At 41.7% G+C, this 16,049-nt stretch overlaps 1 protein-coding gene across 3 annotated transcripts in view; it reads right to left on the bottom strand.

Moving 5' to 3' along the window:
• Positions 1 to 16,049, bottom strand: part of LOC119042329 (serpin B6-like) — a 37,798-nt gene that overhangs the window by 10,862 nt on the left and 10,887 nt on the right. For all 3 annotated transcript variants that reach the window (XM_053664081.1, XM_053664080.1, XM_053664079.1), the window contains exons 2-3: positions 7,311 to 7,485; positions 4,329 to 4,478 (exon numbers count right to left, since the gene is read on the bottom strand). In XM_053664081.1, the coding sequence (XP_053520056.1) occupies positions 4,329 to 4,478; positions 7,311 to 7,475 (315 nt within the window). In that variant the 5' untranslated portion in view covers positions 7,476 to 7,485. The remainder of the gene's footprint in view (positions 1 to 4,328; positions 4,479 to 7,310; positions 7,486 to 16,049) is intronic.

The following is a 16,049-nucleotide window of genomic DNA, read 5'->3' as shown; positions in this document are numbered from 1 at the left end:
AATGATTCATAGGTATGTAGTTATTGCCATTTTATTGTTTTCTGATTGTTTTTATAGTTCTCTGTTCTTTTCTTTTGTCTTGATCTCTTCAACACTGATGACTTTCTACAGTGTGTTTGTATTCCTTTCTCTTTATTGCTTGTATATCTGTTGTAGAGTTTTGGTTTCTGGTTATGATGTGCTTAGTACCTACCACACTATGTTGTTAGCAGTCTATTTTAAGTGGATAATTGCTTATATTCTCATACATTCTAAAATCACTACATTTTTTACTCAATCCCTCTATATTAATGTTTTTGTCATTATTTTTAATTCTTTTGGTTGTGTGTTTGTGTGTACTACTTAATTTGTTGTTTTAATCACACCTGATCCTGGGGTCCTCCCTTTGTGAGGATTAACCTCCCTATTGAAAGGATTAACTTTCAATAATCCTTATTGAAAGGTCTGTTTTCTTGATAAATAAGGCTTATAAAAAGATGATAATCAATTAGAAAATCTCTAAGACAGATAAAAGTAAGTAAAGTGAGTTGTAAACATAAAATATCACACTGTGGTGTGGCTAGAGCATTTTGGACAGCAATTTCACAATATTCTCTAGTATTCACTTAAAACCTTCACTCCCTTACTTTCTTTTACAAGTCCATGTTGAAATACCACACACATGACTCAGGCTGGGTACAAACTAAAGCACATCAATGGAAGAATGATTACAGTACACCCATACTTAAAATGAGGATATAACATACCTCAACAAAATGAAGGTCATATATGACAAACCCACAGCCAAAATCATACTCAATGGGCAAAATCGAAAATTGTTTCCCTTAAAACCAGGAACAAGACAGAGATGTCTGCTCTCAACAATCTTATTCTTCATAATACTGGAAGTCTTATCCACAGCAATCAGACAAGAAGAAAAAATAAATGGCATCCAAATTGGAAAGGAGGAAGTACAACTGTCATTATTTACAGATAACATGATATTATATATAGAAAATCCTAAAAACTCCACAAAAAAAGCTACTACATCTAATCAATGAATTTGACAAAGGAGCAAGATACAAAATTATTCATTTTGGTGGCATTTGAATACAAATGGTGGTATTTCTATACACCAATAACAAACTATAAGAAAGAGAAACTAAGAAAATAATTCAATATATTATTGCAACAACAAAAAAAGAAACCTAGGAATATATTTATCCAAGGAGGTAAAAGACCTGTATTTGGAAAACTATAGGACATTGAAAAAAGAAATTAAGGAAGATACAAATAAGCGGAAGCATATACCATGTTCGTGGATTAGAAGAATTAACATCACTAAAATATCCATACTATCTAAAGATTCCATACTAGCTACAGAATCATCACAATCCCTATTAAAATATCAATAGCATACTTCAGAGATCTAGAAGAAAATTCCAAAAATGTATTTGGAACCAAAAAAGACCCCAAAGAGCCTCAACAATCTTGACAAAAAAGAACAAACTTGGAGGTAACACAATACCTGATATGAAACTATACAAGAACATGGTAATCAAAACAGCCCGGCACTGGCATAACAACAGGCATATAGATCAATGGAACAGCACAGAAACCCCAAAAATCAACCATGGCTGTGTCGTCAATTAATATCTGACACAGGAGGCAAGAGCATAAAATGGACTAAAAATAGTCTCTTCAACAAATGGTGTTGAGAAAATTGCACAGGTACGTGAAAAAATGAAACTGGACTACCAACTTACACTATACACAGGAATAAATTCAAAATAAATAAATGACTTAAATATAAGTCAAGAAACCATATGAAGCCTAGAAGAAAACATAAGCAGTAAAAACTCAGACAATTCTCATATCAATATTTTGCCAATATGTCTTTAGGGTAAGAGAAGCAAAGGAAAAAATAAACAAATGCAACTATTTAATACTTCAAACAAAAAAGCTTCTGCACATCAAAAGAAACCAACAACAAAATAAAAAGGGAATCCATTGTAGGGGAGAATATATTTACCAATGATACATTTGAAAAGGGGTTAATTTCCAAAATATATGAGGAACTTAACACAGGTAAACACCAGGAAGACAAATAATACAATCTAAAAATGGACAAAGGACCTGAGTAGACACTTCTCCAAAGAGGACATAAAGATGACCAATAAACATATGAAAACAATCATCAGTGTCATTAATCATCAGAAAGATGCAAATTAAAACCACAATGACATATCATCTCACACCTGCCAGAATGGCTACCAACAATAAGTCAACACACAAGTGCGGGCAAGGATGTGGAGAAAAGGGAACCCTAGTGCACTGCTGGGGGGAGTGCAAACTGGCACAGCCACTGTGGAGAACAGTATGGAGTTGTCCACAGCAGCTGTGAAAAAATGGAAGAACGGAACAGCCTTTTCACCCAGAGGTCCTACTTCTGGGAATATATCTTAAGAATCCTGAAATACCAGTTCAAAAGAATATGTGTATCCTTAATGCATAGCAGCATTATTTACAATAGCCAAGATCTGGAAACAGCTCAAGTGCCCATCAGTAGATGAGTAGATTAAAAGGTGTGGTATATTTATACAATGGAATACTATGCAGACATAAAAAGAAAGGATACTTATCTTTTTTACAGGATGAAGAATGGATGACCTGGAGACCATTATGCTAAGTGAAATAAGCCAGTCAGAGAAAGACAAATACTGTATGATCTCACTTATATGTGGAATGTAATTAACTACATAAACTGATGAATAAAATAGAACCAGAGACATGGAATCGTGAACAGGATGACAGCTGTCAGCAGGAAGGACTGACTGGATGAAAGAAGGTGAAGGGATTAGCCAAAGAGCGTGTATGCATTGCCCAAATACAGACCACAGTGTGGTGATGGCCACAGAGAAGGGGTTTTAGAGGTTGGGTGGATATGGGCAAAGTGGGGAAAAATGGGGACATCTGAATTAGTGTCAACAACAAAACTAAAGTAGAAAAATAAAAAGACTACCAGACAACCAAAAAGAGAAAACAAACATAAATTGAAACACACAAAAAAACCCAAAAAGTCTGAGACCCTAGTTGGGTGACTCAGTTGGTAGGAGCACTTTTCAATACACCAAAAGGTTGCCAGTTCAATTCCCATTGCAGCACAGTCTTTGGTTGCTGGTTCGATCCCCAGTCAGGGTACATAAGGGAGGCAACCACTGGATGATTCTTTCTCACATTGATGTTTATCTTCCTCTTTCCTTCTCATTCTGTCTCTCTCTCTTTCCTCCCCCCCCATCTAAAAACAGCGAAAGTATCTTCCTATGAGAAAAACAAAGCTAAGAAAAAATAACAACAACAAAAAAGAATAGCAAATAATAGTTAAAGTGTAAATTAAATCCACATATACTAAGATGCAAAGAATTTAAGTCATAGTGTGAGTTGGAAAGAAACAAATTACAAAAGAATATATATGGTATAATGGCATTATATAGGAAAAGTCCCACAAAACAAATTCCTGTATGTATGGGGGATACACACTTCAAATCTATGAAAGCTCTTATATGAGGGAGGGGAGCAATCAGGTATGGAAAAGAAGATTTGAGGGACCTTGCTTTGTCTGCTTTTTTGTGTTTTTAAATAAGAAGTCTATATTCACATATCACATGAGTGTTTTTTTTGAAAAATGGAAAGCATTTTGAAAAAAGAAATATACTTAGACAAATAAGGACTTACAAAAATTCTGAGTTGGAATAAACAAAGTATTCACATGTGCAAAAAGTTTAACATCTCCAACTGCACAAAAAACTGCCAATAAGAAAAAAATAATAACTAGAAATACCATTTTAATCTTTTGTTTGTTTTGGCCAACTCATCTTGAATTATACTGTGCTGTGTGTTACTTTTTATAAAATAGCCCTAGCTGGTGTAGGTCAATGGATTGAGCATGGGACGGGGAACCAGACAACCTCGGTTTGATTCCCAGTCAGGGCACAGGCCTGGGTTGCAGGCCAGTTGCCAGCAGGGGACCTATGAGAGGCAACCATACATTGATATTCTCTCCCTCTCTCCTTCCCTTCCACTCTAAATTTAAATAAATAAAAACTTTAAAATAATAATAATAATAATAATTCACTTAAGCTGCATTAGTATTTAGACGGTATTTGTGATAAGGATCATTTTACACAGGAAATAAGTGAGAGTTGAAGGAAGGAAGTGTGTGAGTCCTGAGCTCATGTAAATCTGTGCAAATTTGTAGCCCACCAGGTTTCTGCTGTACCACATGAACCCCTCTCCCCACCGCATTGTGATCTTTCATTTCCTGGTGAAAAATGGCAAGTATAACTTACTGAGTTGAAAGCATAAGACTCTTCTCCAAAGAGCCTGTTGGCAGTTCGAAGCAAGTACTGTGTGCCCGTCCTGTTAACTTCAGTGAGAAGTGATTGGAAACCCTGGTGGACATCTTCACCTCCGCATCCACTTTTACTTAGAGAAAGTGCCTAAAGTAAAAAACAGAATAAAAGTGTTCAACTTCAGTATGCTTGGACTTCAGGAAACTGGATACGACACTAAACTCTGTCTAAGAACTGTACAGATCCCCACTACAGCTTAAAAGAAGATTCATTCAATTAAAGACAGAAACTAACTTGAAAGCCACTCAGTGCCGATAATACTTCCTGCATGGACTCAGAGCCCTGTCTGTACTGGCAGGACAAGAAAATGCCCCTTGCAAACCCAGGTTCTGGGTGCTCAGTACTTGTAGTCTGTCTAAAAATAAGTCTGTCTAAAAATAAGGCTTTTCATTCTAGTAAAGACAGGCCACTCCTGACACCAAAAGGTGCAGCCTCTCCCTGGTCCTGGGTCCAGACTGGTCCTGGGATTGCTCTAACCACACAATGCAGGAGAAGTGACTCTGGGCCTTGACAGGCCTGGCAGCTTCACAGTGGTTCTCCTGTACCCCAGCCACCATGCTGTAAGGAAGTTCGAGCTGTCCTGAGGAAGTCATGTAGAAAGGCCTGGAGAGCAGCACCACAGGGGGAGAGCTACTTGTAGAATGGTGGCCTCAGCCATCAGCCAGCCTCGAGGCCCCACACACGTGATAGAGGCCTTTCTTGGACCATGAGTGATCCCAGCTGGCACCCTGGGGTCAGGCCACAAAATCTGAAAAATAATCCACCATTGTCAATTTGTTTCACAGCCACAGAAGATCCATGAAGCAATCTAGACATGGAGTTGTGCCATAACAGAAACCTAAAGTGAGTCTAGCACTTGCTTCAAACCTGGGCAGCTGACAGAGGCTGAATGGAAGGGGTCAGGAGACGGTGAGTAGAGGCGAGGAGGACAGTGAAGACACTCCTGCCAAAGGCTGGAGAAAAGAAGATCATGCATGTACTGGCAGAAGAACGGGACAAACTGTCACCTGCAATGGAGGGAAAGGTTGGACGTTTTGCCAATGAATCACGAATCTGGTTAAGGAGATGTTCACAAAGATGTGGGTTTTTTCAGCTCCCCTGGATTAAAGTATGGGAAGGTAAGCATGAGCAAAGGAAAAAAAATTGTTTCATTTTCAAGCAGAATTTAAAAGAAATATTTCCATGTAGGACTTGCTGGGTAGAAAATAAGAATGTTTCTAATGTTTCTTGTTCCCACACTTTCCAGCAGGGAGATGATTCTAAAAATGAGAAGTGATCTCAAGGCAACAGTCAACTCCAAGGCACGGACCCCAAGGGCAAGATGAAGATCCCCTTTGTGAAAACCTTAGAACAATTAAGGAAATGCCTCACACACCCTCTTGCTAGGCAAACAGGCCTTCTGAGCATCTTAAGCACACTGTCCCCCAGCACAGAGTTGTGCCTCAAACAGGTATTAGACCTGTACTTTTGTTGGATGAAGCAGATTGAAGTTATACGGAAATCCCACAACTGTTTAGAATACCTGCTGACACCTTTTCTTACACTTCCAGCCTCCAGAACTGGCAGAAAATAAATTTCTGGGGCTTTTTCTATCTATTTTTTTAAAATATTTTATTTATTTATTTACTGTTAGAGAAAGAGAGGGAGAGAAACACCAATGTGTAGTGGTTGCCTCTTGTGCACCCCATACTGGGGACCTGGCCCCCAAACCTGGCATGTGCCCTGACTGGGAATTGAACTGGCAATTCCCTGGTTCACAGGCTGGTGTTCAATCCAGTGAGCAACACCAGCCAGGGCAAATTTCTCTTCTATTGACCACTTAGTGTGTAGTACTTTGTTATGGCAGCTCTAGCAGTCTGAGACACCTCCCTTTACAATAGGTGAAGGGAATGTCCATTGCATATTGTCACCACTGCATACTGGGAGGTGAGAGGGCAATAATTTTTCTGTAGTTCACAAAGCTCTGCACCCAGGAACCAAACTGCATAGCCCAATAGTCCCCTTCCACCTAAATTTCAAGCCTGAGTATGGCCCCATGATGATATTAGACTCTGTGGTCTTGGGAGGGTTAAGTGTATCTTACCTATGCAAGGGCTGTGAGTCATTAGGAGCCAGAAGGCAGACTGCAGATCTCAGGGAGGGGCCCCAAGGAGCTGTGTCCCTGGTGTTCACACCCCTCTGGGGCTGGCTCTGGCCTTGTGACTGGCTTCAGTGAGCAGGGCATGAGAAAGTGTGACAGAACACAGGCTTCAATAAGTACTTACACATTTAAGCTTCTCCTCTTGTAAGCTAGACACTGTCCTATGAAGAAGCCCAAGCACCCAACCAAAGAGACACCATGTGGTGGGAGGCCTGGGGGCCGAGGCAGCCCACAGAGGAGGCCACCGGGATGGAAGAGGCCCGAGGCCCCACGCCAGTGACTCAGCAGAGCCAAGTGGAACAGAAGCACCACCCAACCCATCCAGAGGAAATCTTCATCTCAAGTGCTAAGTTTTGGGGTGGTAGTTGCCCAACAACAAATAACTGAAACACCACTGAAAGGTTTTACAGTTAAAGAAGAAAATTAAAATAAGTGTTAACAATTGAAAAGCATTTGCCAATACCCAAAGACTACCAGAGGATTCAACCTGGACCTTGTGACTTTGTACCTACTCACAAATTCCTAGACAAACCATTACCAGGGGGTGGTAAAACCACTTGTTGTCCTGACTAGAGGGTGCCTCTCCATCCCTAACAGATCAGGGGTGCTCACCCCAAGGCACTAGCACAGGGCTAACATGTCCTTCCCTGGCAACATTTTACCCACACCCTCAAAACTCTACCAGAGAGTAAGTCCTTTGGGATTTGAAAGGTGGAAGAACCGTTCACTGACAAATTACTAGTGTTTACTGTTGTCCAGAGATGGCGTCAGACACATACCTGGACCATCTGGGCAGCGGTGTTTCCTTTTGCCCCCAGGAGCACCATGGCCAGGGCAGAGGAGATGCTCATGGGAGAGAAAAACACATTTTTTGAGTTGTCTTCACCCAGCTTCCTCAACAGGTTTAAGGCAAAAGTACCGTTTGCTTCTGAAAGAGCATCCATGATGGTAAGTCTGAAACAATGGACTTAAAATCAGTATCACAGAAACATAGGTTTACACATTGAGTGCAACTCACTCTGTTCATAGTTATCACTGACACTTTGGGTCTATCAGCAAATACGTGCACATCCAAAACTCTATTTCTTTGGGGCAAACCTCAAAATTATTTTTGGGTGTTTCTAATATTAAGGAATAAGAAAATTAAAGTTCAGTTTATAATATTATCCTGGTTTGTGGGAGGAAGGGGGAGGACTTGTACCTGCACACTTGTCTGTGAGTCCAGAGAAAATGGAGTAAGACACACACTCGGCCACTCGCCCCAGTTACCTTCCCGGGGGAGAGATCAGTAAAGGACTTATGCACTTTTCGTTCTGTTTCTCTGTTGTTTGATGTGTTATATGGGCTTACAAGCATTACTTTATAATTTAAATATCATTCCTGTGATAAATCCAATCACCAAGTAACATAAGATTCTTGAATGTTTTTATAATGTAGAAGAGAAGACTCCAGTTTAGGGTACCCTGAAGTCTTAAGATAAAAGAGATGTAAGCCACTGTAAAAGAAATGACATTAGCTACAGATTAAGGGGGCAAGAGAAGCTAAAGCAGGGCCAGCTCTGGGGTAGGCACAGAGTCAGCAAGGAAGTGTCTGCACCTGTACATTAGCTGTGGACTGGCAAGTTCAAGTGTAAAGAGCAAGTCAAGGCTCCTGAGGTCCAGATAGCAGAGGCTCCTGGGATTTGATGGCTCCTGGCTATTATCTCTTTTGGATAATTTTGGAAATAGCCACTTAGAAATTAATCCTAAATCCCAACACAGGATACACAGCAGAAGGAGCAGTCTTTTGTCAGAGCTGGTCCACAGCTACTAACAGGCTAGCTGTTCTGTCTCTCTCACCCAGTGACTGCTGTCATTTTCATTTACAATGTCTCAAAATTTCTCTTGTCACAAGCTAAGGAACCAGACATGCTGAACTCAGGGCCAATGCCTTATCTTTAAACTGCTGCCCTGAATGTTGTTACTCAAGAGACAGCCTCAAGGGTGTATCCAGGAGGAACAGTAGAGAGGAAAGACAGCAAAGGGCCTGCCAGTCAGGAGTTGCAGATACAGCAGAGCAGGCCCCAGAGGAGTGGTCTCTCAGGGAACAGCATGTGTCAGAACATTTACCAAACTAGTATTTCCCAGTTAAGAGAATGGGGAAATGACTCATCTGAGCAGTGAGTGGCAACCCACAGAACAACAAAAGGAGAAAGCAAGAGCAGCAGTTTTGGGGCATGAAGGAGGTATGTAACTGAAAGACCTGTGAAGACTGCAGAGCTAAGCCATTCTTCCCCAGCAGGCCTTTACATTTGTAACTCTGACCACCGATTAACATAACAATCCCCCAACTATAAAGAGGACCAAGCTCTTCCAGGCACCTGGAAGCTACCTGCCTTTTGGGGTATTAACTTGGAGGTGGTTATTAAGAAACAAAAGACTCAAAAGGAACCTTTTACCCTCCCCCTTTTCTACCTAAGAGATGCAGAGGGGAAACTGCATCTTCAAGAAGGAAACCAAGCATGTTCACTTCAGCCCAATTTGGATTAAGAACGACATATTAGGAAGGCACCAAACAGGGGCCTGGTAGCCAGATCACCCCATGTCCCCTTGAGGCAAAATCTGCCTGCCAGGTGTGTGTGGCTGCTCCTCAATGACCTGCTAGTGGCCCCTTCCCACTTCTGAAATCTAAGAACCCATTCCCCTACCCCTTCTACTTTGTCCAAAATGAAAATATATACCAAATTTTGCCTCATTGTCTTCGGAATTTTCATGCTTCTGTAAATTCCCCATGTACTCGTATTAAAATTTGATTTTCTCCTGTTAATCTGTCTCTGTTGATTTGATTATTAGCCCAGCTAGCAGGATTTAGAAGCTGGATTAAAAAGTATAATTTTTTCACCCCTCATAGCTGAATAAGGTGTCCCCATTAAAATCCATAGAACCTGTAATTCTTCATTTCTATAACAAAAGAGAATGCAGATGTGATCAAATTAAGCACTTTGAGGGGAGATTGTCTCTGAGGTAGGGAAGATCATTCAAGTGGTCCCGAAATGTAATCACATGAATCCTTACAAGAGGGAGGCAGAGGGACATTTCACTGAAGAACAAAGCACTGTGAGGACTGAAGCAAGATGCCACCCTGCTGACTTGGAAACTCAAGGGAGGGGAGACAACCAGCAAGTGCAAGGAAGGCAGCTCTACAAGCTATAAAGTCAAGGAGATAGATTCTCCTCTTCAGCTTCCAGCTTCCCATCTATAATGCACACTCACATTTTTGCCCAAACCTTCAGAAAAAGAATCTTTCATTTTTATTTTTTCCTCTCAATTTTTAAATTTATATTTAGAAAGAAATCAGTGATCGTATTCTAGGGTATTATATACATACAGATATTGTTGTTATGTTCTAGAGTTATACCTTTAATGCACAAGCATAAATAAAAGAATTAAAAACATTTATATAAGTACGGAATTAGTATTACCCATGCAAAATGCACATCTTCATTTTTCTCTCAAAAAATGTGGGCAAAAGCTCTGGCTGGTATGGCTCAATGGATTGAGTGCAGGCCTGCCAACCAAAGGGTCACTGGTTTGGTCCCCAGTCAGAGCACATGCCTGGGCTGCTGGGCCTGCAGGCAGAGAGTGTGTGCGAGGCAGCCACACACTGAGGTTTCTCTCCCTCTCTCCCTCCCTTCCCTCTCTCTAAAAATATGTAAATAGAATCTTTAAAAATTAAAAATGCAAAAGTTTGGGCAAAATATCTGTGCATTACACAACAAAATACAGGTAATTTTTCATGAAAATACAATGGATCGTATCCTTTATTAAAATGCTTCTGTGCAGAACTGATGCTGTGATGATACACAAATAACTTGAGGACTTTGCAGAGCCCTGGAAAAAAGCAATATAAATAAAAGTAGGCATTATACAAAACTGATGCAGAATTACATGTATTTTTGGTTATCTGGATTTCATATCAGGAAAAGCTGCCTGCTTACCAGTTTTCAGAAAAGCAGCTGGTAAAACCGTCCCCATCAGTACTTAGCTACAAAGGGGGAGCAAAGGGACTTAGACATGGAGCTCAGTAAAATAGGGAGCATGAGCCTGTTTGCCTCACCAGGAAGCTTCAGCTTTTCCCACTCCAGGGTACTACAGAACTGCTCCTCCAAGGGCATTAACACCCTTCCCTTCCCGCCTCTGGTATGGGATTGGAGGGGAATGCAGGGGAAAGTGCTGGGCCACAGAGGCCTGTCAGTCTAACTAGGGGGTGTAAACCCATCCAAAGCCCAAGAAAACTTAGGAACTTGATTAGTCTTTTGGAAAAGACACCTGGTCCATCCCAAACCCAAGCTAATAGAATCTCAGGGGAACAAAAATCAATCTCTCTTCCCCCACCCCCACCCAGGTAGTGCACTGGCACTAGCCGGCTCTCTCCATAACCACGTGGCCTTAACAGCCACATGGCCCATGGCACTGGGACTCCAATGCAGGCTCCCAGAAGGGGCCTAAATACTGCAGCACAGCAATGGACTACAGCTGGAAACACTTGCTAAACTGGCCAGATGTTGGACTGGACAGGACTTTGATATGGAGTCCAAAAACTCTGCACAGTGACCTTCATCCTTGCCCTACGGAAGAAAAGATTGGACCTTTTCCATGGCAAGACAGATGGAGATGGGGACATTGGAAAGTCAGGAAGGGAACCCGCTTACTTTTACATCATCAGTAGAGCTCACCATGGAGCCCCACCCTCCCATGAAGGTCTCAGGAAATTCTTTTCCTCCAGGCACTGCAAGAACTTAGTTTTCACCAATAACAAAATGGGGACATTTCTGAATTACTAATTAGAAAGAAGATATTTCAAAGCAAGACACACAATCTTGAGCATTCCTAGTACAATCAAATGTCAAGATTCAGACAAGTGTCTGTGGACCCATTCCACCACACTGGTCATCTCTTGCCTGGGACAGGGACACCTCTGGCTTTGGCCCTAACATGGCTTAGCCCACAGAGAGGTGGCTGGATCATGTGGCGCCCAGTCACTCAGCCTCTTTTAGGTGAACTGAGAATGCACAGAGTTTTAGGACCTTGGGCCTATTAGCTTTGTTCCAAGTTCAACTGGCCAAAGAAAGATCCCCCTCATTACCCCACACAAGACTGTTACCATCCACACATATTATCCCATTAAATGTTGAAGGAATAGTCATTCAAATGCAAATGCCAACCAAAGAAAGACCATTAGTAAAGCACTGTGTCTCTGGTAATGTTCCTAATGAATCTGTTTTAGACTCTGACCTTTCTGTCACTGAAATCAAAAAAGCACAACCTGCCTTCCCTCTCCTCCAGGGTCAGCACTGGCCTGACCAGCCCTCAGAGCTCTACTGCTGCTGAGGGGAAATCAGTGCATTTTTGTTTCTTTTTGTCATGGAAATTTGAAATGGAAAGATCAATAGTTTCTCAACATAAAGCAGGTTCAGACTCCTGAAAAATACTGAACTGAAAGTAAATCAGGGACATTCAGAGGAAAAGAGAGGAGTCAGGAAGGAGGCAGGGTGTACATTCCTTGCTCTGAAGCCCTGCCTGAATGACATGCTTGACTTCTGTTCCCTGTATGAGGAAGGGGGTGTTCCAGATAATCTGTTTCCCCTTCTGTCTTTAATATGCAACAGTTATTAACATTAGTGCAGAAGAGGAGCAAAACCAGCTCAATCTCCACAGCTCATAAAAGTCTGTAACAGCATTACGTTTGAGGGGAGTCAAAGTTTTGCTGCCCTTAAGATCCCTTTCAGGGCTATTGATTTTTACCTGTTAAGAAACAAAACTCGGAAAAATTTTTGACCCCTCCCTCCTTTCCTGCCCAAGACATTCAGACAGAGAAACTGGCTTCTGGAGGGAGATCTGAGGATGTCAACTTAGCCTGATTTGTATTGAGTACAGTAAACAGGAAGGCTTCAGGCAGGGGCAGATGGCTAGATACCCACCTCATCCCCCTGTTTCTGATTTGCCTGGCAAAATTCTCCTGCCATGTGTGTTCCACTCTTCCTCATCTACCTGTGAACCACCCCCTCTCGCTTCTCATCTCTAAGACCCCTATGCCCCATTTTCTCCTTTCGCCAAACATATCTTACACACCCAAGGTTGCCTCCCCATCTTTGGAATTTTCAAACTGATGTGAGTTCCCCATGCACATGTATTAAAACTTTTATTTTCTCCTGTTAATTTGTTAATGTAAGTATTAGCTAGAAGAACTTAGAAGGTGGGAAGCATTAATTATTTTTAGCTCCCACACACTTCTCCATTGAAGATGATTGCTCATAGCCTTTAACATGGTAAAATTATATTTAAGTTCTATGAAAATTGCTAAATAAATAAGAAACAATAAGTCAACAATGCCCTGGAGGTTTATCCAAGATACTCAGGATAATTGTTTAGCAGAAAATACGTTCACCATAAAAAAATGGGTATTCCTCTTATGATGAAGGTCCTTAAAAAAACACTTCCCATACTTCCTTCACATGACAGAGATCACCTCCTTCAGCAGCCACCATCATCACTGATAAAATATTAGGGGAAGTTCTCTTGTTTCCCAAACAGATACATGATACAGACATCTGTTATCTGATACTTGTATAACTTTGTTCTAATAGTTCTGGCCAAGACAAAAAGAACTCATGAAACATAATTAGAAGGAAATTTATCAGCAATAAAACAAAATAAGCATAATTAGCAAACTATGTAATGGCCTATTCAAAAGGCAGCTAAAACCAATTAAATACTTTTTATTTTTAAGTTTTTAATTTTTTTTATTTTTTTTTAAAAGATTTTTACTTACTCATTTTTTAGAGAGAGAGAGGAAGGAGGCAGAGAGGGAAAGTAACAGGGACAGGTGGTCTCTTGCACGCCCAGACTCCGGGTATGGCCTGCAACCCACACATGAGCCCTGACTGGGAATCAAATCAGTGACCTTTCGGTTCTCAGGTGGAAGCTCAATCCACAGAGCCACACCAGCTAGTCCATGGAATACTCTTAAATTTGATAAGACAATGCAGCAAAATGGGCTTCAAAAAGTTTATTAAGAAAACCAACTAGCGCCAAGATGGAGGCATAGGTGAAGATGCTATGCTTTCTCACACAACCAAGTTTAGAGACAACAAAATATTAGCAACAGAAAACAGCCAGAACACAAAAAATTGAACTTTTCGGAAGTCTGATAACAACAAATTCTTCAGCCTGACCGGTAAGAGGGGCGAAGCCAGCAGGTGGCTGAGCGGAGTTGCACAAGAAAACTCGGTCAGACGAACTCAGGCTTGCAGATCCCAGGCGTGGGGTTGCAAAGGGCGGACCCAGTGAGCAACCCAGTGAGCGACCTAGTGAGCGACCTCGGACCCAGTGAGGGTGCTGGGCGGCGGATTGAATGTGGTGGCGCATTCCTGCGCAGACAGACCAGTGAGGGAGTGGATAGTGAGACAGGACTGAGCAGGCCCCAGCGGCAGGAGGTAGCAGACAAGGCCGCCATTTCCCGGCTCTGACCCTGCCCCCACGTACAGCGCCACAACCTAGCGACCTGAGTGGCCCTGCCCTGGTGAACACCTAAGGCTCTGCTCCTCACCCAGTGGTAGGAAGCACCAGAGGGGGATGCCATTGCCCTGCTCTGAACCCACCCCCACATACCTCGCCACAACCCAGCGAACCCACCCTGGTTGCCCCGCTCCACACCTAAGGCTCCGCTCCTCATATTTAACGGGCACGAACAGACCAAAAATGGCTCAGGAAGATCTCAAAGCCCCAGAGCCCATAACTCTAAGCAACAAAGACATAGCAAAACTTTCAGATGCACAGTTCAAAATGCTGGTGATCAGGATGCTCACAGAACTGGCTGATTTCAGTCACAAATTAGAGGAACATATGAAGGCTAAACTAATTGAAATGAAGGGAATTACACAGGAAACCAATAGTGATGGAAAGGAAACTGGGACTCAAATCAAAGGAGTGAACCAGAAGGAAGGAAAAAATGACCAAACAGGAAAATATGAAGAAACAAGAATTCAAAAAAATGAAGAGAGACTTAGGAACCTCCAGGACATCTTTAATCGCTCCAACATCCGAATTATAGGGGTACCAAAAGGGGAACAGAAACAGCCACTGTGGAAAACTTATTTGAACAAATAATAAAGGAGAATTTCCCCAATCTGGCAAAGGCAATAAACTTCCAGGAAATCCAGGAAACTCAGAGAACCCCAAAGAAGTTGGACCCAAGAAGAAACACACCAAGGCACATCATTGTTACATTAGCCAAGATTAAAATGAAGGAGAGAATCCTAGAAGCAGCAAGAGATAAGGGGACAGTCACCTACAAAGGAGTTCCCATCAGACTGTCAGTAGATTTCTCAAAAGAGACCTTACAGGCAAGAAGGGGCTGGAAGGAAGTATTCCAAGTCATGAAATCCAAAGACCTACATCCAAGATTACTCTATCTAGCAAAACTTTCATTTAGAATGGAAGGACAGATAAAGTGCTTCTCAGATAAGATCAAATTCAAGGAGTTCAGCATCACCAAGCCCTTATATGAAATGTTAAAGGGACTTATCTAAGAAAAAGAAGATAAAAAATATGAACAGTGAAAGGACAGCAAACTCACAGTTATTAACAACCACACCTCAAACAAAAGCAACTAAAAGGACAGCTAGATCAGGAGGGGAGCCACAGAAATGGAGATCTCAAGGAGGGTTAGCAACAGGGGAGTGGGAGGAGGAGAGCTAGGAGAAGGTACAGAGAATAAGTAGTATAGATGGTAGGAAGAAAATAGGGGGAGGGCAAGAATAGTATGAAAAGTATGGGAAATACAGAATCTAAAGAACTTGAGACATGTGGTCATAAACTAAAGAGAGGGAATGGTGGGAGTGGGGGGTGCAGGGTGGAGGGGAATGAAGTGGGGAATAGAAAACTGTAATGACATAATCAATAAAATAAAGATTTGAAAAAAATTCTTGCTGCACACCCCATTGAATATCACTGGTAAAATAGACAAGACCAGTGATTCCATTCATTCTAATTGCACTCTACTGTTACTGGCTGTAGTTAACTCTAACATACTAGATTTAATAAAATTACTTGGATTGGAATTGGCCTCATATAATTTTAAACACCTAGTCTACTGGCCCTGAGTAGAACAACAATTGTACCCTTTTTGTGTTGGAATGAAATGAAAGATGTAATTACTCCTTAGTCATGACACACTGAAACACACCCCATATTAGCAGTAACAGCAGTCATTCACTCTTGTCATCACTGTGCACATTACTTAGCCCCAACAATACAACAACACTGCAGTACTTGAATCCAAAGATCACCTTTGACATCCTCATTTCGCCCTATCAGTTTTAAACCACACAGGGGAGGAAGCAAGCAGGCTTGACTCATATCCCTGTGGTGGGTTACAACTGCCCAGGAAGTCCCAGCACTGACCCAGATTAACCTTAGCATCTGAGTATTCCTGGCGACATTTGAATTTAATTTGTTAGACCTCTCGTTTCCAAAGCC

The sequence above is a fragment of the Artibeus jamaicensis genome, unplaced genomic scaffold (genome assembly GCF_021234435.1).
Source record: "Artibeus jamaicensis isolate MK-2021 breed Jamaican fruit bat unplaced genomic scaffold, CSHL_Jam_final contig_335, whole genome shotgun sequence".
In the NCBI taxonomy this organism is placed as follows: Eukaryota; Metazoa; Chordata; class Mammalia; order Chiroptera; family Phyllostomidae; genus Artibeus; species Artibeus jamaicensis.
Note: the sequence above shows the minus strand (reverse complement) of the source record. Positions and strands in the feature narration are given on the sequence as shown.